General features: G+C 40.8%; 3 protein-coding genes across 6 annotated transcripts; 1 reads left to right on the plus strand and 2 right to left on the minus strand.

The window, feature by feature from the left end:
* The first annotated feature begins 54 nt into the window (after window positions 1–54).
* Window positions 55–9,921, plus strand: osmr (oncostatin M receptor). 4 transcript variants are annotated; one of them, XM_078251167.1, is made up of 17 exons: window positions 55–196; window positions 269–423; window positions 590–743; window positions 1,169–1,441; window positions 1,546–1,675; window positions 2,145–2,293; window positions 2,515–2,648; window positions 2,757–2,898; window positions 3,300–3,385; window positions 3,529–3,742; window positions 5,532–5,717; window positions 5,812–5,913; window positions 6,410–6,577; window positions 6,697–6,849; window positions 7,010–7,091; window positions 7,699–7,783; window positions 8,230–9,921. In XM_078251167.1, exons 1-17 carry the CDS (start codon window positions 109–111, stop codon window positions 8,605–8,607), a joined length of 2,679 nt encoding a protein of 892 aa, XP_078107293.1. In that variant the 5' UTR covers window positions 55–108; the 3' UTR covers window positions 8,608–9,921. The 4 variants fall into 4 exon arrangements, with proteins under 4 accessions (XP_078107293.1, XP_078107294.1, XP_078107296.1 ...); XM_078251168.1 differs by having other exon boundaries at window positions 6,410–6,553; XM_078251169.1 differs by lacking the exon at window positions 55–196 and having other exon boundaries at window positions 346–423; window positions 621–743.
* LOC144518461 (uncharacterized) lies at window positions 9,870–14,014 on the minus strand. Its single transcript, XM_078251172.1, has 5 exons — window positions 13,857–14,014; window positions 13,307–13,361; window positions 12,692–12,763; window positions 10,907–10,991; window positions 9,870–10,666 (listed from the first exon to the last, which is right to left on the minus strand). Exons 1-5 carry the CDS (start codon window positions 13,914–13,916, stop codon window positions 10,618–10,620), a joined length of 321 nt encoding a protein of 106 aa, XP_078107298.1. The 5' UTR covers window positions 13,917–14,014; the 3' UTR covers window positions 9,870–10,617.
* A 539-nt stretch (window positions 14,015–14,553) lies between these two features.
* ykt6 (YKT6 v-SNARE homolog (S. cerevisiae)) lies at window positions 14,554–21,101 on the minus strand. The gene is made up of 8 exons (XM_078251171.1): window positions 20,885–21,101; window positions 20,337–20,503; window positions 19,850–19,932; window positions 19,251–19,351; window positions 19,057–19,161; window positions 17,829–17,894; window positions 16,616–16,717; window positions 14,554–16,510 (listed from the first exon to the last, which is right to left on the minus strand). Exons 2-8 carry the CDS (start codon window positions 20,438–20,440, stop codon window positions 16,475–16,477), a joined length of 597 nt encoding a protein of 198 aa, XP_078107297.1. The 5' UTR covers window positions 20,441–20,503; window positions 20,885–21,101; the 3' UTR covers window positions 14,554–16,474.
* Window positions 21,102–22,762: the final 1,661 nt, after the last annotated feature.

Consider the following 22,762-nt stretch of genomic DNA (forward strand, 5'->3'; position numbering starts at 1 on the left):
TTACAGTATGTGTAGGCAGGATGTATTTAACCATTGACTCATGGGATTTGCAGTTAGTACGTGCAGTGAATGGCCAGCATGTCACTCTGATTTTTCTGTATTAACAAGATGATAAGTTTCAGAATATCCTTGATTAACCTGGTTAGGTTCTATCTAATATTTTCTGAGGATTACAGTGGATGCTGCGAGGACACTGGTGAGTTTGGTTTATTTAAATATTAAAACTCCTCAAATATGTCCTGTAACTGTGTCATGTCCTGTGTGCCAGTTTGGCAGCCGCCATGTCCGAGCACCATTCATTTGCAGGCTATCAGTGACAAGCAAAGCCTCTTGGTGAGCTGGCGGGTTAACCACAGCAGCTTCCTGGGCGACATTTATGAGATCCAGATCAGCCGCACTGAAAACTATAACGTCATTTACAATGTGAGTACTGAAGGATTTGTGGTCTGGGTTTTGTGTTGTTTAGGCTCTCTATAGTTGCATCCTGGTATTATCCTACATGTAAGAGCATTTACTGTTGTGATATTATGCATAAACACAAGTTCGTGTGCAATTAATGTACAATGTTTCCCTGTTTTTGTTATTCTAGAGAAATCTGAGTTTAATCTCTGTGGATTCAGGTGAATACACATGGACATGGACCTCTGATGTGCCTCTGGAATGCGTCGATCACTCAGTCAGAATACGATATTTCTATAATCAGTCTGTCCCGAGTCCCTGGAGCGACTGGATAACCAACCATGGTGAGATGATGCTATGGTTTTGAATTGTACATGAGTAAAGCTAACATAAAAGTTTCTTGTGTGCACGGTTCCACTGATAAAATCATGACATTAAATAAGCAATAGTTTCTGTCTCTTCCGTTTCACCAATCTTTATATCAGTGTTTCTCAACTGTTGCAGTTATTGCAAATGTCTGTTTCAATGCACTACTACTCAAAGCCTTTTCACAATAAACTTGGATTGGTTACTTTTTTGTTGTTTATATTTTGTGGAGGTGATACAGTAGTGTAATTTTCTGCTTTTGCTTTAATGATATATAAGGTTTTTCACTGGGGGGGTGATGAGAGTCCCTACCAGGGATTATAGAAACATCACCCCTGCTTGTACACACTGCTGTGCTAGATGCTCATGAGACTGTGCTAGAACTCTGCTCTGTGACCGGTAGGAGCCCGGGAGAAGGTTAAGACCAAGATCTTCCCCCTCCAGCGGCTGATGAAAGAGCACACCAGTGCCATGTTCTGCTGTGTTCCCCCAAGAGGAGTCAATATTACTAGCATGATCTTCAACAACAACAACTACCCTCTTATCAGCATTGGAGCCGGAGTCAAGGCTATCGCTGTAGATAACCTGACCATCCCAACAGCATACATTAAACGTCTTTCACTCTCTTGCAATAATGCAACAGGCAAGATCGCTCATGCCTGGAACTACATCAGTTGTAAGTTTGTATTATTATTTTTTTTATTTACATTCTTGACATTTCTTCAACGTTATTTTTCCAAAGAACATTTACATATATGTATGACTGTGTGGCTGCTGTAGTTCCTCCCCAGAAGCCCAGAAACCTCAGCTGTGTGACCTCAGACATGACAACTGTCATTTGCACCTGGGAATCAGGCAGAAAACGAGACACGTTCGATCGCAACAAGCAAACACACACTGTCCACATAGAGTAAGTGCACACATTACCAAAAATTTTTTTCCACCTCCCTCTTTCACATGTGTATGAACTCAAATGTTTACCACATTTCTATGTTGCTCTGCTATGAAGTTAAATAGGAAATAAATCATAATTAGACTGTTGCTCGTTCTGTAAACAGATGAAAAGGCAACACTATATATAGGACAGAGCTTCTCAGCATCATGGTGGGACACACTGTGCAGACAGGCCCAAAGGAGATTTCTTTGATACAGCATGTTGATATATTTAATAAAGGTAAACGATGAGATTTCAAGTATAAAATGGATGTTTAATTCATTTGGAGCTGCCCTTAAAACAAGACTACAAACATATACCATACCATCTGCTTGACAACACTCCAGAAAAGGTTGGTTGTTCTTTAACCAATCCCAAAACAAACAGTTCTGGTGGATGTCTCATAAGTCTCTTCCCATTCCCTTCTTTGCTGTTGAAAACACAGGAACTCCGACCAGGCTCCCATCAACTGCGAGCCGTCATCTTGTACTTTCCCGGCCGTCCCGCAGTTGGAAGAGTACAACATCAGTTTGGTGGTGAAGGACCAGCTGGGAGAGGAGACAGAGAGCTATAGCTTCAACATCTCTGACAGAGGTCAGAAGTGACTCAAACATATAAACTGAATATGGAATATACAGTATATGCCCTCAACAATGTAGTGAAATTAGTGCTGGTTTCGTCGTGTTGTTTCAATGTTCACTGCACAACCACCTTGAGATGAACTTTGATCATATCACCTGTGAATTGTATGTATGTGTGTGTGTGTGTGTGTGTGTGTGTGTGTGTGTGTGTGTGTGTGTGTGTGTTACCGTTAGTGTTTCCTGTTGTGGAGGTGAACAGAGTGAGCCCTGGGTCGACACACACCACTGTTTCCTGGATCGTCCCGGGAAACTTGACCCAACTGAACCTCCACTGTCAAGTCACTACAGACTCAGACAGCACCACTGAGGTGACTTTAATCCGGTTTAACTAAAATATTCACACTGCAAAATTGAAAGTTGAAAATGCATTTTCTTTTTTTTCTTTTTTTTACCTTCCGTCTGTGTATTTGTAACAGCTGAGTTGCAGTAATGCGAGTGGTCTCTGCCAAGTCAAACTGGAACATCTGCTTCCCAACACGCACTACTCTACCAGGGTACGCTGCTCTGCCAATGGCAGGCTCTGGGGAGATTGGACACAGCCCATATCCTTCATAACCTGTGAGTACAAAAAGGGTGTATTACCTGGAAAGTGTGGTGTATACAAGGGTGTGGTCAAGTCCGAGTTCAATTAAGTTTGAGTCAAGACCATGCTCAGACCAAGTTAAAATTAAAATGTCATCCTATTTCAGGCTAGGACTAAATCAGGCAATAAATGAACCTGAACATTTATGAACCCTGACATCCTGGTTGCATGATATCCAACTTTGCTCACACAACCACAAGGAAAGTTAATTTTCCTCAGCCAATTCTTTTTTTTCTTCTTTATATACACTTTGTTTTAATCAGACAATAAACAGTTGAGCCAAGGTCAGGTTATTAACTACTGGTAGTACTATAGTCTTAGGACATACAAGTAGTATACTGGTATTGAACACATAATGTTCATGTGATCTCCTCAGATCCGTTGGTGACCATGGATGTATGGAGGAGAATAAAGCAGCTGTCCGACCCGATGAGTCGTCAAGTTACTCTATTGTGGACTCCAGTAAGACTCTATGCTCGTCTATTATTTTATTTTTTTGGCACAAATACTGGCGTAATAGCACACAAACTCTTTGTCTGGTTTAGGGCATATATGTCACGACAGCATGAACTTTTACCAACTTCCATGACCACCTTTGTTCCCAGCATGTTCCTGGGTCAGCAGTCACAGTGAACATCCAAGGCTACGTAGTTCAGTGGTCGCAGGAAGGCCAAAACTGGACCGAGTGGAAGGACAGTGGACAAACCCAGGCAGAGGTCTCCATCGATCTGGGACAGTATGACTTCAGTGTCCAGGCTGTTCTCCACACCGGCTCCACCATCCCTGCTCACATCACCATCCCACAGGGGGACGATGGAGGTAAGCAACGCATGTGGAATCAGCTGAGATTCTCTTAGTTCAGTGTTGGTGGTTTTCAGTCCGAGTCTACAAGTGTCCCAAAGTAGATTTTTAGTTTAATATTGTTTTTTGAATTTACCCTCACTAATACCTGGCAATTCTGGCAAATGCCAGAGCGGTCAGATTTTTTTTTTGAAATATACAAATACATTGTCTTTATAGGCCGACAGCGCATAGGACGGGTTTTTATCGCCTCCACTATTTCACTATGGTCATATTAATAATAATTATATTAATAATAATAATAATAATAATAATAATAATAATAAATATTAAGCATTTGGCAAGTCGGCAACGGTCGGCCTGGTCCCGAGATGGGCCAACCGACCCATCAAGAGGTACTCAAACTGGGACGTTCAGTCAAAATCTAGCACGTCACCTTCAAACGGAATCTCCGTTTACAGGGTTCAGGCTGTACCGGACTCTCCCGGTGATCATGCTGCTCTGGGGGACCGGCTGCGCAGCGAGAAGCCGCTGCTGACGGGCGCAGAGCTTCGCCGGAGCTCCGACTGCGGTCTGTCCGCGCGGCCGTCTGACGGTATCCGTATTAAATTGAGACAGTTTCATTACCGGTTAACAACGTCTCGTTGTCGCGTTAAATAGTAGTCTAATTCTATGTTTTGGTACAGTTGGTTTTAACGCCTGATGCGAAGTGTAGGCCTTTAGGAGTACACATGACAACCCTGAACCAGCAGCGTCGTTCTGCTCCGTCTTTCTGCTGTGCCCCATTCACGTAGTGTTTAGTTTTACACTATGTAGGTTAACCTCTGCAATTAATCCGCGGTTCACATGTAGGCCTATGCATGAACTGTGATGGTCCGTTACACTGTAGGCTATATTCAACATCACTGATCATTTTTGATCAATAGAATGTAGAAAACATTACACTAACATGATTGTGCCTATGTAAGTCAATCCTACATTTTTCAACTTGGGAGCAAAACGTGCTCCTTGGGGGGGGGGAAAAAAAGTGACCATAAAGCCCTGTTCATGCTATTTTAAACAACTGGACTTTGGGGTCAAGTGTTGTTGTACGGCCCATGTCCCAGATGTGAAAGCCCCCTTACTGGACTACTGAATATAATAATATTCTATTATATTTTGTATTTTGAATTGTTACCTGCCACCAGAATTTTGTGATTTCCTTGCCATAAATATAGACGTTTTTACCATAAATTGGTGCCTAAAAATGTATCAGAATGCAGGAATGGAAGTCTTTTATCCTCAAAATTTCCAAAAGGCCAATTCGGAGCAAGGAAAAGCCCTAAAGTATAATCACAGACAGCCATGAAAACATTTAAATTGCAGAGTTAGAGAGTTAAAAACAGATGAAAAGATGGAGAACCAGACAGACAATATGTACAGTGTCAACGGAGAGATACACAGACAATCGAACAGACAGACAGTGACAACAAAGAACATACTGTACAGAATAACAGCAACAGCATACAAACGGCATAAACAGGCAGTGTGTGTAAATTTGTTATAAACGTGTGCTCTTTAAAAAGTAGTAAGCATTGTTTGCCAGTTACATTAAATGTTTAAAAATCTGTTACATAAGGTACTGCCTATATTATTTCACCATCTGTACACAAATGTAATTAGGTAATGCACGTGTCCGTGGGTGGGGCTGCATGGGCGTGGTGATGTGGGCTGCTGTGGCTACAGTACCAGGGCTGAATTTTTGTCCCAGTCCGCCCCTGCCCTTTGGGTTGCAACATCACAGTCTGAAATTTGTGTCTCTGTCCAGAAATCCTCCCAGTAAAGAAGCGGTTGAGCAGCAGCACAGCTGCTGGTTTTAATCTGTCCTGGGTGGAGCAGGACTCTGCCATCTGTGGCTATACAGTGGAGTGGTGCATCCTGGGAAACACAGTGCCTTGCACTCTGCAATGGCTGAAGGTGCCAGAGGGAAACAACACATTGTTCCTTCCTGCTAGTAAGTTTCTGTTTTGTTGTTTTCCTTTAGTGTAAATGCACCCTTTAAGTTTTTCCTATGTTGGCATTGAATGTCATACACTTTTATTTTGCAGGAAATTTCAAAGCAGGTTGTAGGTATACATTTAAAATCTACGGATGCACAGAAAATGGACACCGACTACTTGAGGTACAGACTGGATACTCACAAGAGCTCAGTGAGTGGTATTACTGATTAATCATTTGTACTGGAAATGTGTGTGGCTGTGTTCTTGTATTTGTGTGGATCTGTCAACAGTATTTCTTCAAGAGGTTAATCAGGTGTTTTGCTGGTTGAGTAGAGGGGTTTCAGGTATGTTCCAGAGGACGGTAAGACATACTGCAGAAGAGATGAGGTCTGGAGCACATGGTTGAAAATGAAATATTAAATAAGGTGTAACAGCTAGTTTTGACACCGGATATTTTGATCAGAGACTCTAATGAGGACAGTCTCCAGATATCATCTTTACACAAACACCATCTTACCAGATATGCAGAGAGGTGGAAGAAGGGACAAGAAGGTGTGCAAATTAAAGTGCGATCAAACCGAAGCTTTTGCAGCAGATTCTGACAGATAAAAAGTCTCTGTAGCTTAATATGATTTGGAAGTTGCATTATTGTCTAAATTCTGTTGCTTTAACACTACTTCCGTCCTCAAAACCCCCTTTTCCATAGAATCTGTACAGTCCCCGAGTCTGGTTGAACCTTTTCAGAGTACTAGCTCATCTGTGACGCTGGAGTGGAGTTACGATGAGGACGATCCGGCTCATTCTGCATTTATCACTGGTTACCTGGTTACAACACAGACAGTAGGATCTGGTACGCTGCTAGGTCATGCTGCAAGTAGGTGCAGATGAAAGCTTCCGCTGTTAATAATTCTTGATGAAAATGTGCAAAATATGACTGTAAAACAACACACACAAAAACAGAAACGAGTCTTTGATAATCTTGTGTGAATCTAGATCTGTTTAACGTGTCGGTGGCAGACCCTCGGAGGAAGTCTGTGACCATAGAGGGTCTGGAGCAGAACCAAGAGTATGCTTTCTCTGTGAGCGCTCTCACTAAGGAGGGGCCTGGACAACCAACCAACATCACTATCAGGACCAGAACCAACTGTGAGCTCCATAACATCCCGTGCAATCATAGAGATACAACATCATTTATTTATTTTACTTTTTTGTTTTTTTCTCTTTCTTTAAAAGTTGTCAGATTCCAGTACACAGACTTGGATTTTACTGGTTGATTGTGTAAACTCCTCACCTTCTGTTCTGGTAGACTCTGCTCACCTGGCCAAGATACTGACTCCCATCTTGTTACTGCTGGGCTGCATCATTCTACTGTGGCCTCAAAGAAAAATGTGAGCAACTTTATCTTTAAAGTGCTCATATTATGCTCAATTGTATTTAGAGGTTGTACCAGGATAGGTTTACATGGTTTAATTGTCAAAAAACACCATATTTTTGTTGTACTGCACATTGCTGCAGCTCCTCTTTTCACCCTGTGTGTTGAGCTCTCTGTTTTAGCTACAAAGTGAGGCATCTCACTTCTGTTCCATCTTTGTTGGGAGTCGTACATGCGCAGTAGCTAGGTAAGGACTACTGTACTAACTAGCCATTGCAGAGTATGAGGGCGTGCCATGCTAGCAGCTAGGCGAGCATTATAACGTGTGTTACAAAGTGACGCACGTTCGTCACGGAAGTAAAGGCTGGACTACAATAGAGCTGTTTGGAGCAGTTTGTGAACAGTGTTTTCTGTTGGAGATGGTAAGGCCCTTTGGGGTGGACTTTGGGCTTTTTCACTTTGTAAACCTACAACATGCACAAAAAAGATATATAACACAATAAAGGAAAGGGAAAAAGCCAAAAAGCATAATATGAGCACTTTACTTAAACATTCATTCCTGCAGAAGGTGACCTGGGGCTCCTCTCTCGTCCATCTTCTTTGTTGTTCTGTTTCTCTTCCAGACTGAAGAGTGTGCTGAAGGAGATCTTTACTTATCCTGCTGGTATGAACATCAAAACTCCTGAGTTTGACAGCTTCCTGCATGAGGTATGGACAAACCAAAATAGTCAAATCATAGAGAGGAAACAACTGCTATGTGCTAACCATAACGTGTTTAATACGTAAATATGTTTTATTCTTTTTGGAGAGCATGTAAATAATAAACTATTTTAACAAACTGAATTTGATCAGGTCCTCCCTCCAGTGGTTTCAAAAAGGGATTCATTGTTTGTTTTGAGTTTATAATAGATTTAACACTTGTTCAAAGGGATTCAGGTGACCCACATTACTTGCGTTTTAATCAATAATTGTCTTATTTCACTTCATAAGCAAATTACATCCAATAACTGAATTTCCTGCTTAGTGTTTTGCAGATTAATTCAAATATGCACACACACCATTCCGTGCACATTAGGCCCTCTGCTTTTATTATCTGAAATCATGTGTGGTTATGTGCCTTACATCATTATAATCCCCTCTGAATGTTCGTACAGATAGGTGAGCGGCTGCAGTCTCAGAAGGTGGAGGAGTGCAGCTGCTGTGACATTGAGATCCTGAATACCAGACCTCTTCTGGATGAAACAACGGCACTGAGAGATGCTGAACCCATGAACACACTGCCCTCTCCTGGTTCCCAGCCCTTTCCTTCAGCCTTGTCACTCTCCTGTGTGCCACTCCAAACAGAATACTGTCCACAGTCAGTCAAACAAACATGCATCTCAAACAAGACTTATTTGCACACCAATGAGGAGGATTTGTCTGAGGCACAACAAGTCATGTTAACTGACATCAAATCAAGTTTGGAATCTTCTGAAAGTCTTCAGGAATCAAGTTGTGTTATATATGGTTATATCGTCAGTGAGACTTTATAAAGTCAAAGACCAGGCCCAAAACATCTGTCATATGTTTTCAATAGTTAAATTTCTGTAAATAGATGCTTTGTTTATTAGACATAATGTGAATCTGCAGCTTTCTAATGTAAATACGTGAAGCTTTTGTATTTATGCCACACTTTAACATACTACTGTATATGCAAAACACACATCAGACAGACAATCTGGAGAGTATTTTAGACCTAATACAAAACTTAACTTAAACTACTTATGAAGCTCAGCGCAAATTCTTTCAGGAAGACTTCTAATAACTTCAATCACCGCTCTCTCTTACTAAAACTATTCAGCTGTTTAGAGGCGTTTACTTTTCAGTAAACCAACCAGAATTGGCCACGAAATTCATGATCCAATCACAGCATGACATCCCTGCTTTAAATCTGTTTTTCTCTCTGCTGCTGTCAGCTGTCATTTCAGGCAAAGCGTGCAACCCTCCTCCCCATTCACCTCCAGTCACCATCACACGTGTGTCTAGACTCCATTGGGGGAATATGTCTTGGCTTCTCTACCCCTTTAAAAAAAATGATTTTATAACGACGGAGCCTAATCCCCAAAGACTCTGTACATTTCATATTATGCATATGTACAATAAATCTTTGCATATCTGCAACGAAGTCTCTCCTGATTTGAAATAGCTTCTGCAGCAATACAGTCCAAAGTGAAAGTGTATACAATATCAGAAGAGGAAGTGAAGTGTGAAGCAACTAGACATGTTATCTGGATGAAACTGATAGCACGGACAGCTGAACATCTAAAAACACCTGCATCTTTTTTTAACTTTGTTTTATATTACTTGTATGGCATTATCAAAATGTATTATTGATTATCAAACACTGTATTGAATGATCCGGTAGGAGGTAGTATACCATATTGATGTAATAGCTAAAAGAAGATAGAAGGAAGAAAGAAAAATAAGAGGAAAGAGTTATTGGTCAGTATTTGTTTCTGCAGCTGCCCATCAGTGACTAGTGGGTAAGAAGTCTGTTTTTACTGTGATGAGCGTCTGACTCAAATATCAAAACTTACTGGACTCTTACACGTAAACTCTCTCTACATGTTAAAACAGGCCACCCAGTAATTTCTGACTGTGTCCATTTATTCAGGCTGTGTCCATCTGGCACGGGTGAAAGACGCATGTCTTTCCTCAGTCCATGCTTAAGGTAAATAAGAAATACACCATGAAACTAAAGGAAGAACAAGGGATTAAGTCTGATTTGAAGTTTGACCTAATTGTGACTCAGTCATAGATCTTAGCATTTATTCATTTTCACATTCCACTTAAAAAGTCACAGGTTATTTTAGAGTCAAAAGTCATACAGTAGTTACAACATCCATGAATTTCAAAGAAGACAACAGAGGACAAATAGAAAATAAAATCCATTTTGGATTTCCACAGCAAATACTGTCCAAATACTCGGAGCAGAGGTGATTGGCTGATTGTCCTGAACACCCTGGCAGCTTTAGGAATTTCCCCTAAAAATCTTTAAAAAGCGGGGACAGAAATTTGACGTAAATGGAACCAACTGATGCCATTATGTACTGTAAAATAAAATATATAAAGAAATACAATGCCAGAAGAGAGGACATGCTTAAAATACAACTGTCAATTTGGTGCAGGTATAAAACATGCACACAAAGATCTATCTCTCAGACACACAGCTTATTGGTGCTGTGTCGTCCCTCAGTAGTGCAGAGTTCACAGAAAAAAGCAGCATGATCCGACCTGCCAAACAAGTGCTATACCTCAACATGGAGCTTTGAGTCAACAGGAGCACAAGCAGGCAGTAGAGCTGAAACAGGTGACACATCCACTCAGTTAAATCCGTTTTTTTGTGGTTTGATCTTTGGATCTATTAGGAGGATGTTCTTCAGTGGCATATTGTTTCTCGGGTGCTTTTCTCTGACTGGGAGCAAAGTCTTTAGTGCACACCATTGAGATCCAAAATGACCTGCTGAACAGGTGCAAGACATTCTCAACCTGGAAGCCATTCTTCACACAGACGTCCTCTGTTTTACTCTCATCCTCACCTTGCTGCGCTTTCTGAAAGGGAAACAAGAGTTTGTTCACATGGCAACTACAAGAAAAACAGTAACACAATTCAAAATGAAGTGGAAAAGTGCAGTGAGGTGATTTGTCTCTCTTTAATGAGCTAGGATACAAAGTTCAGACATGTGACGCTAAAAGGCAGCTGAATGAATGGCTGTTTGCAAGATCGCTGTGTCAACAAAATGAAATTGAAGCTCCAGCAAAGTCAAGTTGGGGCTTGCGTTTGTCCTTTACCGTTGTGGTGGCGACACCATGCACTTCCAGAGGACAGCGTAGAGAGCAAGTAAAAAGGCAATGAACACTGTCGCTGCAATTGCACCTAAAAGCACAAAAATATACACACATGTATGTTAAAGCACAACTACATGTGCCAATACATGAGGACACACGCATGCACCAAGTTCAGTATAGCACAATCCACTGTTGCATCTAGAGCTGCAAAGATGAATCAATTAGTTGTCAACTACTAAATGAATCAGCAACTATTTTGATAATCAATTCATTTAAAAAAAAAAGAAAAACAAAATTCTGATTCCAGCTTCCTAAACGTGAATTATTTTCTAGTTTCTTCACACTGATCAACATTTTTCACCATTTTATGGAAAAACAACTAATCTATTAATCACAAAAACAGATTAATCAAGTCAGTTGCATCCCTTTTTTTTTTTTTTTATTAAAACCTCTATATCCATATATATCTATATCCAGGTAAGTCGATTGAGAACAAATTCTCATTTGCAATGACGACCTGTCACATTCACACAGTTACACATTCATACCTGGAAGCTGCCCAGTACAACCAGTCTGATCGGCTGGCCACTGAGCAGCTCGACTGGAGCAGTTGGGGTTAAGGGCCTTGCTCAAGGGCACCTTAGCGGTGGTAATGTTGTAGTGGTGGGACAAACGCTGCTCTTTCACTTTCCCCACCAAGATTTTTTTCCTGTCAGAACCGACGACCTCCCGGTCCCAAGCTCGCTTCTTAACCTCTAGGCCACCACTGCCCTATCTTCTGTAGGGAGTACTCATCCTATTAACCTGAATAAACCTCTTCCTCCACATAAACAAAAACTGTTTTATGACTGTGTCTGCTCATATGCAAGTGTGTGCTCCTCATTTTCCTATCCATCTTCACATAAAATAATAATAATTTACATTGCGCTTTATCATAGACACTCTTATCAAGGACTACTCTCTAACACCACCAATGTGTAGCACCCACCTGGGTGATGCACGGCAGCCTTACGATGCCAGACGCTCACCACACATCTGCTTGGTAAAGAGGGAGGGGAACATATTTTTAGTGGTGGGGAAAACCGGAGCACCCGAAGAAAACCCACGCAGACACGGGGAGAACATGCAAACTCCACACAGAAAGGCCCAGGATGACCAGGGTTCAAACCCAGTACCTTCTTGCTATGAGGCCACAGTGCTAACCATTGGGCCACCATGCTGCACGTCATACGTATCATATATCAAGAGAACTACTGGAATATCTTTTCGGGGATTTTGGAATTTCTTCCTTCCTGTGAGAGGCTTGTAAATGTCATCTTTCAGAGCTCTGCAGACTGTCATCCCGCATTCGTAATATAACTGAGACCCGAGGAATTTCACTGCCCTTTACAAGTTTCTAGTCTGGTGAACTGACACTGTTATGTGAGCGTTATATTTTTCAATGTGTATGACAAAAACCACCAGTCTCAGCAGTAGGTATTTTTGGAAAATAATAAAAATTAAAAAAATAAAACCCAGCAATTTGATGAATGACAAGACGTCCGTTGTTTTGCAGTGATATTCCAAAAAGAACTACCATATAAAAGTTTTTTTTTTTTTTTTTTTATTAAAAAGCTCGCTGACTGTTGTTGCAACTTCATTTCCCTTTATTTGTGGGTCTTGGCCCTCTGAGTAGAAAATATTTGTTGTTAGCTGTTGACTTAGGGTGGTACATCTTACACACAGATGGTTTTTCCCTGAAACAGATCTTACAGGGCCTGCAAAGATTTTAGTCAAAGTGGGGCTCACCAGGGATGATTCCACTGCTGCTGGTTAAAGAGTCCTCTGTGAGAGCAGGATGAGTGGCAGCTGCAGTTGAACCTTCACGGGTAAAAAATAAATACTTGACAATGCTAATATTAAAATGTGTGTGTGTGATACAGTTGCCTACATAACTGATTCATTAATGAGACCATATGGTATTTAAATTTTAAACAAAACTATCCCCTTTTTCCTCCCCTCTCTGGTAAACTAATTTGAATGTATGTAAAACATTCATCAACACCCATTTCCTCAGTTGCAGTTAGTGGTTTTGTCTGCAGCAACTACAGTGTTTCATATAATATGTTTGAAAATGTTCCCCTTGCCAAATTGAATCAATTGCATGTTTGTGATCACTGCACCTTCATTTTGGACGGAGACTACTCAGCCTCTTTGCTATTTATCATGTGTTGCTCTGAATTATAAATAGTATTGGTTGCAAATCATCTAGTAAGTGGACATATTACTTTAGTGGATTTCCCCATTTATCTGACACTTTAAATCTGATTTAGGTTGTGGGAGTGGACATACAAGTAGTTCAGGTTTTCACTATAATAATAAAAAAATTAAAGAAAAAAAAAAAAAAAGAGAGAAAAAGCTCACCGTTTCTCTGTTGAACAGTGTGTGAAAGCTGTCGTGTCAGATCTAGGTCACCCATCTGAAAATGCAACAAAACATCGGTTGCACGCACAAAAATGTGGAGCATAGGACACACAGCCACTCCAGCTCGGATACTTGTCTTGTGCACGTTAAAAATAAGTCACTTAATACAATTACAAGTGAGGTGCAGGCTGGATCTGAAACTTGCTGCAGGAAGTCCAACAATGTGGAGAAATCAGACCGCGTCGCGCAACGCCACAGCAAAGATAAGAAAACGTGCAAGATAAGTAACTATAAGAAACCCCCACATATTTCCAAAACATTTGGGTCAAGACACTTCCTGAAACTGGGTGTAAAACAGCTTCCAGTCGAGCATTGCTAAAACACTACTCACTGATGGCGTGTACATAAGTAGACTAAATCAGTTATGGCAGATTTTAACCGTCGTAAAGTAGAACGAGAGAGGCTAACTTTTGGATCAACAGACTTGTTTTGGAACATTGCTCTCTTCAGAAAGAGACAAAACAGTGCGTTTCCCCGTTTAGCTTCTTACCTTCGAGCTGTTCCCGTTGCCGATGATAGTCTTGCTCTTGTTTTTCACCTCCGTCCACATTTTTGAGGTTGTGCGGCCAGACTTCTTCAGTTTGTTTTGTTTTCTTCTCACCTGAGATGTGCGCTGAGGCGGTGCGCCTCTCGTGCTGCATTCAAGTGCCTGTTTTGAACTCGTACTTCATAATTAGCATAAACAAGAACTCCGGGCCATGTTGTGGGCTATTACCCTTCCTCCCATCGAAAAACGTAATAGTAAAATGTTAATTTAGTTGTTTAAATTATATATTTTAAGATCAGTCTTTCAGGCGTGTACTCAATGTATAGGCCTATTCCAGAGGGTAAAATCGATTTTTGAAAATTAATGCTTTTTGTTTACATTTGTTGAATAGGCCTCCATGGTAGCCAATTCTTATTTGGATAATTTACTAATTGTATTACCTAAGTACACTTTGGGGTATTTTATGGATTCCGTTCCTATCAAGAAATGACATTTCCCACTACACTTAAAAGGGTGCATCCGCACCCCACAGCCCCAGTTTGCTGATTTCAGATATGGATATTAGAGATAGGACTGTTGATTTTCAGACACTGCACATGACAAGTTTACTTCACATTGTTTTACAGGATTTCCTGAGACATCTCAACGCCACCTCGAAAGATACTTCCAGGATGTCCTAAAATACCACTAGAACACCAGAATCAATCGTTTGTGTTTATCTAAGCAAGATTTCATGTTCCGTAAACAATCAGCGTTCCGAAAACAAAATGTTAATACAGACAGAAGAGAACAGTTTATTATCTGAAGTCTTTGTTCTAAGTTTGAAGACCACATCTGGATCAGAATGTTTTTAACGCAGCCTGTTTCACACACCCATTTTCAAATTTAGCACATGACTTGGAAATTTTGAAAAGAAGAAATTAAAATAATCTCAGAAACAACCCTTGACACACTTCGCATGGGAATTAGTCATAAGAGTAGTATTATACAAAAGGTCAATTTACGGTCCTTTGAGAAATATTTCCATTTATTCTCTCCATTATAAAGAGAGACATACACCAACAGTCTGCAGAGATATTGCACAAAAGTTTACACTGTAAAAGCAGAAAGAGCAATTTGAATCACACACACACACGTCCTCCAACACAGGCACTCAACATTAATGCAGCCTGCATATGTTGTAAATGAGCAAATCATACACTCATACAGCGAAAAGAGAGCAGAGAAACCTCTAAAATACACAACCAAAGGCATCTCTTTATCTTAAACTGATCAACCGTTCTTGGTGAAAGACATGTCTGCATACAAAGCAAACCGTGCTGACAGTTAAAAATAAATAAAGACAGCCGTGGAGTGTCTTAAAATAAGAGTGGGATGTGAGATCACTCAATTTAGGTCTGTCCTCTTTTCAAACGTTAAACACATTTTAGGAGAAACTTGACTAGCGCAAAAAGAAGCCAGAATTGCAACAGCGCCTGAGGTTTCACAGAATCACCTCAGTCACAATAAATGATGAGAGGTACAGATGAGCCCCTGACTGCAGAGGTCTGTGTGAGCTTTTGGACTCTAAAAACCTGCTTAAGTGTCACGTATGTTGGCTACCAGAGTGAAAAACATGGCTACAATACATAAAGTAAAAGAGAATAGCTTACAAGTCCTGTCCTTCATATAAGACGACGTCATCTCTAAACAGGACAGGGGGTTACATGTTAGCCACACTGCAATAAGGCTGCGTCTATGAAGAAACATCTCTCTACATTTCACATCTATTCTCCCACTTCTCATCAGCTTTAAGATCACTCAACAACACACTCACCAAAAGTGGGAATGTTTAAGGTTTCATTTAACACTATAAGACAGAGAAGAAAAAGAAAAAAAATCAAATAAGTCATGTAACCAGTCTAGCAAAGACGTTTCAAAATAATTGTAAAATTTGGTGAGATTTTTAAATCACGCGCCCAAGAAGCCACTTGCAGTCTTGGCTCACAGAGTTTTTACATTTGCCTCAATGCTGAGGCTCATTGGAGCAATAAAGTAAATAAACAGGGCCACCTAGTGGGCAACAAAGGTTACACCTGCAAGAAAAACAGTTTGGGTTTTGAAGAATTGAACCGAAACGCTGAAATCACAAGATAAGACTGTGAGATTGTCAGAGTTGCCTTGAAGCAGAAGCATCATTGTGGTTAATACTCTTTTGAGAATGTTAAGAGCTGAAATCAAACTATCAAGATCTGATTCAATCTGAATAACATTAAATGGTTTGAAGACGTTTCAACAACACATCACCGATACACAACGTCACACTATTATGTTTGCAGCTGGTATTGAAACACCACACAGATGTTTACCCTTTGAAAGGTTAAAAATAAATCAAATGTTACTTCTTCCCCCGACCAAACCCCATCACTCCTTCAGCCCCCATCAGTCACAATCCGGACAGGTCACACTTAAGACTGGCCACCACCTTCCACCCTCTGTGCTCTCATCCCGGCACGCCATCCCGGATTAGACAGCGTCTGTTCTGTCCTTTGTGTTGAGAGCTGGTGGCTGGTGCGTGATGGGAGTTGTAGGAAAAGCAGAAAGGCAGAGAGAGGCGTGTCCACGAGGACAAGGCAGCGGCATCACATGATTTCACAGCATGAGTTCTGTTTTCGTGCCTGCAGAGTTGACATGAACACACATGTCATGCGCACAGTCAGGCATTTAAACAGTGAATGGCCATTATAGACTTTCAGTCCGGTGTTAACAAGGCGAGTACTCACAGTCTTGTAGAAGGCTTTGGACTGGTTTCCCAGGTGCTCTGACTTTGCCACAAGATCATCCAGTTTCTCTCCTCTCTCCAACAGACTTTCCATGGTGTTGTGCTACAGAAACAATATTTGTTCATGAAATATTGTGCAGTGTAAAGATTTTGACTCGACAAACGCTCTGGAATAGCAACATATTTCCATACAATTTGGTCAATAAGAGCGATGGACAGGGTTCCTACACCTCCTTAAAGCCGCTGAACACCCACACAGGCGTTTTCAGTTATTCTGGCTGATCTTTTCAGGTTGAAGGTGGGCCGGAGCTTTGATGGGAACTTATTAGGTCACAAATTCTTTTACCAATAAGGACGACAAAGGTGTCATTTGTCCCGCCCTTACAGGTGCAACAACACTGATGGCGCGTTCATGCCACCTCGGAATAACAGGGACCGCCCCCGTGATTACGTCGTTTTTCCGACTACCAGCGTTCACATGGTTAGGATGGTCGGGATGCGTGTTCTTCTTCTTCTGTTATATTGGCGTTTGGCATAACAACTTGTTGCATGACTGCCACCAACTGTTGGCCGTAGCCTAGAGCATCAGGTGTGTGAAAACATAAGAGGCCACAATAATTTGCTGCCGTTTTCTTATGCGAGCATACAAACAGCACATCGTCAGGCGTTTGCAAACGGGAAAGGACACGGATAGTGTTTTTTTTATTTTATATACATAGACCTATTTATGACTAATTTGAAACATATTATGTCTGTGTATGTTTCTCAGCAGAGGCGTTTGTCCACAATAAATAAGTTTGTCATTGAAATATGTTCAGTGAACCAAATTCGCCTACATCAAACGTCAGTTGTCAACAACGCGTCACCAACTGGGAAACTCGGTTAGCGAAATCTGGCCAGAGTTTTCCACCTCCGATTCCCACAGGAAGGGACGTGAATGATGACATTTTCACTCGGAAAAACGTTTTTCCGATGTCCATGAACGCACGGTAACAGTGGACTCAGGAAGATGTCAATCGCTCAGTCTAACCACACCCACACAGTCCTGAAAAAGGTCCAATCAGCCACATTGACTATAAACACCTGTGTGGGTGTTCAGGGCCTTTATGGACTTTACATACTCTTGGACATATTTTCACATCACTCACTTATATTTGAGGCAATCGGGCAAGGAAAGTCCTTGTATTGAGTCTCAGCTTAGGGAGTTATCTTACCAAAATGATCTTTGTCTCATCCAGCTCTGCCTGCACTTTGGTCATTGCATCTGCTTCCCTGGGGTTCTGGAAAAACAAACCAAAAAAACAACAAGGTGTCACGTACACTGCTATTGCATGGTAATCATTTAGCAACATTTCATAAAGAAGAAAAAAAGAAAGAAAAAAAGCCCTTTAATCAGCCAAATTTCATATCCATGCATCCATCTATAGGTTTCAATACTATCTAGCAAACAGTGTAAAATGACATAAGAAATTTGGCAACTATTAAGGCACCCAAGGGAATCCGATATTGTTCTCAGTACACAATCATAGTCTAGTCATACTCATAGGCTATCACAGGGTTTTTCTTGCATGGAGGAATTTTTGGCACGACCCAGAGGTTTTAGCCAGCGGCAAAGGAAAATCTCCAGCGTCAAAAACGTCTTTGACTTCCAGCAGTCAACTCCCTTCTCATCCACAGCCGATATGTTTTTCACACGCAGCTGGTGCTGATAAGCTAGCTAAACTGCATTGTTTTTGACTGGATCTGAACGCTCCGCTGTGAAGCTAGCGCTAACGGGACATCAGTTTTACCGTCCAGAGTCAGGCTGTACCGGACCCCGGTGACGCAGCGAGGTGAAGCTCTGCTCCTGGCCAGGGGAGGAGCCACCGCTGTCGGACGCAGAGCTCTCAGCCCCCCGCCGGAGCTCCAACTGCAGGTCCAAGGTGGCAGCGAAGCCGGATGTGGGTCTGTCCGAGGGAGGCTGCACTGCCGCCGGATATAGTGGCATCAGTATCAAACTGAGATGGTTTCATAACCGGTTAAAAACTCCTCGTAGTCAGGGTGCCAGGTAAGCTCACCTGGTTGAGTGTGCGGCCCCATGTACAGAGGCTCAGTCCTTGTCGCAGCGGCCGCGGGTTCACTTCTGACCTGCGGCCCTTTGCTGCATGTCATTGCCAATCTCTCTCCCACTTTCCTGTCTTAATCTGTCCTATCAATAAAAGGCAATAAAGGCCAAACAAATAATTTTGTCATGTCATCATGTCACCTGTCTCCTGAATTTTGTGTTTTTCTTCACATACATAAAAGACATTTCCAACATAACTTGGTGCATAAAGATGAATTAGAATGCAGGAAATGAAGTGTTTAATCAAAATGTCCTGGGGGAGGACAACCAGACCCCCTGCTATGTGTCCCCCAAACATATTTTTATGACACATTCTGATAAACAGATAACAAACTGACCTGGTATTTAGAAAGGTGAATGTCCAGGGCTTTGTAGTTTATGGTTTCAGGATTACCAGAGGGCCAGTCTATACTGTCCACTTGCCTGGAGAACTCCTCTAATACCTAAAAACAACCAGACAGCAATCTCAGTATTGACGTTGACAGCAAAGTGCAATAAATGTGTGTCATTTTTTACATGTTTTTGCACCCACCTTGTCTAGCAATGTGAAACAGACTCTCTGTGGGTATTCAGTGTCTGCAATGACTACAGCGCTCAGGTTGTCATTTCGTACATACACGTGGCACAGGTACTCTAAAAGAAAGAGAAACCATGTATGGTATGATCAAAACAGAACTGTGATTAAAAAAAAAATGGCAGTTCCTGGTCTTATGGTACGGGTTAACCCAAAGCAAGTTGCCACATGTCACTTTGTTAAAAAAAGCGATTTTAAAAGTGATAGCTTTTCAAACAAATGTTTGGAACAGCACAGCCACAATGCATGATGTTTGCATATCAGTCATCGTACATTGTGCTGACCATAGGCTTTATGAAACGTGTTGGTGCACATTTTTATTATTTTGATGAGTATGACTTGTAATACGCTGTACATCTTAACCACTCGGCCACCAGCATGCCCCTTGTATTGTAAATGTTATGCATCTGCTTCACACCAAACACAAAGTTGGTACTGTCATATAGGCTGGGTGGCACCAGACCTAGTGAGAACTAGATAAGTGTTGATCGACACTGAAACAGTTATGACAATTTTAAATTAAATTATTAGATTGGGCTGAACCTGCTCATTTTTACCTTGTTCTTTGACAGAGGCACGACTTCCTTGTGATGTCCGTTCAACAATCAAGGCACTGGTGAAGGTCATGAACTCCTGAACACTAAAAAAACCAAAACAATAATAGTCACTGGTGGAAGCACAGTATGGTCAGGCAACATTATTTAGACTAAACACTGTCAATCATTTTAATGTCAAAATATCATGTTGTGTTTGGTGCAGTGACCATCTAATGTAAACACGCCCCTGCAAAACATGGGGTGACATCATTATACTGAAGATGTCATTGTGCTGTACCAGAAACAAAGATTTATTTTGTCACCAAGACTGTATTGTGGCTTGTGATCAACTATAACATATCCTACAAAACCAAACCAACTAACTTAAGACAGATCACAATGTTACTAATTGCACACCCTCTGCGATCTACACATAGAAAATTAAAAACAACACATAACATTTTTTTTTTTTACTCAGTCAGATACTGGTTATATCGAGTCGACCCACCTGGATCGCTGAAAGAAGCTGAAGGATGAGAGGTCATAGGCCGATTTAAGGAGGTTGGCTTTGGTCGCTCCTTTATGGTGGATACTGAGGCTGTAGAGCTTCATGCTGCCGCCGTGTGAGTTCTGGTCAGTCAGTCACAGCAGATACGATCCCACAGCCCTGAGGATCTAATTTGAAGGATGACACAATCAGAATCACATGAGAGCAATAGTTCTTATCGAGCTCAGCCCGCTAGCTTCTCTGCTAACAATAACGCAGCTAAATAAACTTGAGTAACGTTAGCACAGCTGACAAGTGCTAGCCGCCTTATTATTAGCTACCAAGCTAACCAACTATTGTTGTATTAGTCATGCTCCGCTTGAGTAAATCTTTTTTCTACAGGCCATTGGTTAACTGAAATTAAGTAGTACAAACTTATCAAATGCTAGTATTTATGTAAATGCCATTTAAAACCTGCAAAGCTATGTTACATTTCTGAAATCAAATCAAGCATACTGCTAGCTAGCTACAGATGCTATCTGGTCTTCGTGAGGCCTCAGCTTACTTACCAGACAAATCAGCAGGAAATTGTTTTATTCCCGTCAAAACAACCTAATAAACTTTTTATTCCAGAAAAACTAAAACTCGTTAATGTATATAGCAGACGTCCAGCGGCTTAATCACAATGTAGTTACCGCTAACTAGCTAGCTAAGTAGTTTTCAATATACAGTTAAGTGACCAATCACCACGTCACAAGATCCTCAGACGATTCAACGGGATATTTGCTCCGGAGGAAACAAACACGCCGGTATGGTCATAGTTCCGACTGGATACAAGATACATTTTGTTTAAAGTATGTAATGCTAGAGTCAATCAGTGGAGGATCTTGCACTTTTAAATAATTTTCAAATTGAGACGGATAATATTAACTTTTCCTCAAACGTACAATAAAATAAAATACATGTTTTAACTGTCGGCTGCAGCGAGACCTCAGCATAACAACGTAGGGGAGAGCCGCACTTTTTAATTAAACGTAATTTACAAAGCGATCGTATCGCACTGAAAGATAATATTGTGTCACTAGCAACCTACACCTGTCATTTGTCAAATACAGTTACATTTTCAGCTTTGAACAAAACCGTTCACGAATTATTACAGCAAAAGTGCCATTTGTATAGCTAGAACAGTACGTTTTCCCATTTATATCATGTTTCTATTGTGGAAAATGTCGTTTCACTAGGTTTTTACGTGGGTTAGGCCACTGCACATCCAAATAAGTGCCCTTAACGACCCACAGCCCGTCAGTCCCCATAGGATAACATGGGAAAACTCGACCCCCTACCTGGTGGGCCCAAATATATTTATATATATCTTTCTAAAACTGATTTTCCATGTCTCACCTCCATAAAATATTTTATAAACACAGATATTTGTGCATTTACTTAAAATACATGCAGTTACAGCCTGGTCATAGACATATGTATAGCCTGTTTTGCTTTCCATGTAAGCATGCAATATGAAAGTCTGGGATTGTGGAGAACACTAAATGGTCTACTGAATAAGCATGTAGTCGAACCTTTAAATGAAAAACACTCATTAATAATCGAAAAAATATAACCGCTAATGAAGTTTACTTTCGACCATCAAAACTTGTTTATCGCTTTTAACTCCGTGATAAAAGGAAATAACAGGAAGATATTTGGCTGATAGAAGGAACATGCTTTATGTTTTGACCAAAGGAAGTCTGTCTGTCATCAATGCACTCAGAGAAAACTGGAATGTTTCATTCGTCCCGCGTTTCAATCGTCCCGGCTTTCCTCTAGTTTTCTTTTAAGCACAGCCTTCATTCATTATTCTTTATTTTTTTGATGACAATCTGTAGCCTACACTATGGGGTGCCGAATGTAAAAGTTCGGTTACAATCTTTTAGCTGATACATTTTCAACATTTAGCTCACTTTCCTCACATTTAAGACAGAAATTATATATATATATATATATATATATATATATATATATATATATATATATATATAATCTAAATGTTAAATGTTAAATCTAAATGTTATATCTAAATCTAAATCTTAAATATTACATTACCATATTTTATTAACCTGAATTATGTTGCTATATTAGCTTGTGAAGGAGCTATCCGTTGCTAACGCTACTTTATCTCAAAAAGCAGAAACGTTAGCTAACTACTGCCAAGATATGATTTCACTAGAGACCAGAGAGGTGTTGTAAGACTCGTCAAGTGTTGTCATGTGTTTACACTGTCTTACAATGAAACCATATCTTGCAGTAACATTAGTTAGCTACTGCTTTTTGACATAAATTAACTAGCTAACGTTAGCGTTAGCAAGGGATAGCTACTTTGCAAGCCAATAAAATATAGCCTTGGCAAACAGAATTAAGGTTAATAAAACACGATAACTAGCTATGTAACC

Source organism: Sander vitreus, chromosome 5 (assembly GCF_031162955.1).
Source record: "Sander vitreus isolate 19-12246 chromosome 5, sanVit1, whole genome shotgun sequence".
NCBI classification, from domain to species: domain Eukaryota; kingdom Metazoa; phylum Chordata; class Actinopteri; order Perciformes; family Percidae; genus Sander; species Sander vitreus.

Coding starts and splice junctions, on each gene's coding strand:
- ykt6 (XM_078251171.1), bottom strand. CDS start 20,440: ATGAAGCTCTACAGCCTCAGTATCCACCATAAAGGAGCGACCAAAGCC. Junction 17,895..19,056: donor TTCACCTTTCTAAATACCAG/GTCAGTTTGTTA, acceptor TTGTTTTTCCAG/AACCCCAGGGAAGCAGATGC. Junction 16,718..17,828: donor ATGAGACAAAGATCATTTTG/GTAAGATAACTC, acceptor TTGTTTCTGTAG/CACAACACCATGGAAAGTCT.
- osmr (XM_078251167.1), top strand. CDS start 109: ATGATAAGTTTCAGAATATCCTTGATTAACCTGGTTAGGTTCTATCTA. Junction 1,442..1,545: donor TGCCTGGAACTACATCAGTT/GTAAGTTTGTAT, acceptor TGGCTGCTGTAG/TTCCTCCCCAGAAGCCCAGA. Junction 3,743..5,531: donor CCCACAGGGGGACGATGGAG/GTAAGCAACGCA, acceptor GTCTCTGTCCAG/AAATCCTCCCAGTAAAGAAG.
- LOC144518461 (XM_078251172.1), bottom strand. CDS start 13,916: ATGTGGACGGAGGTGAAAAACAAGAGCAAGACTATCATCGGCAACGGG. Junction 10,992..12,691: donor CAGCAGTGGAATCATCCCTG/GTGAGCCCCACT, acceptor TTGTGCTTTTAG/GTGCAATTGCAGCGACAGTG. Junction 10,667..10,906: donor ATGGTGTCGCCACCACAACG/GTAAAGGACAAA, acceptor TTTCCCTTTCAG/AAAGCGCAGCAAGGTGAGGA.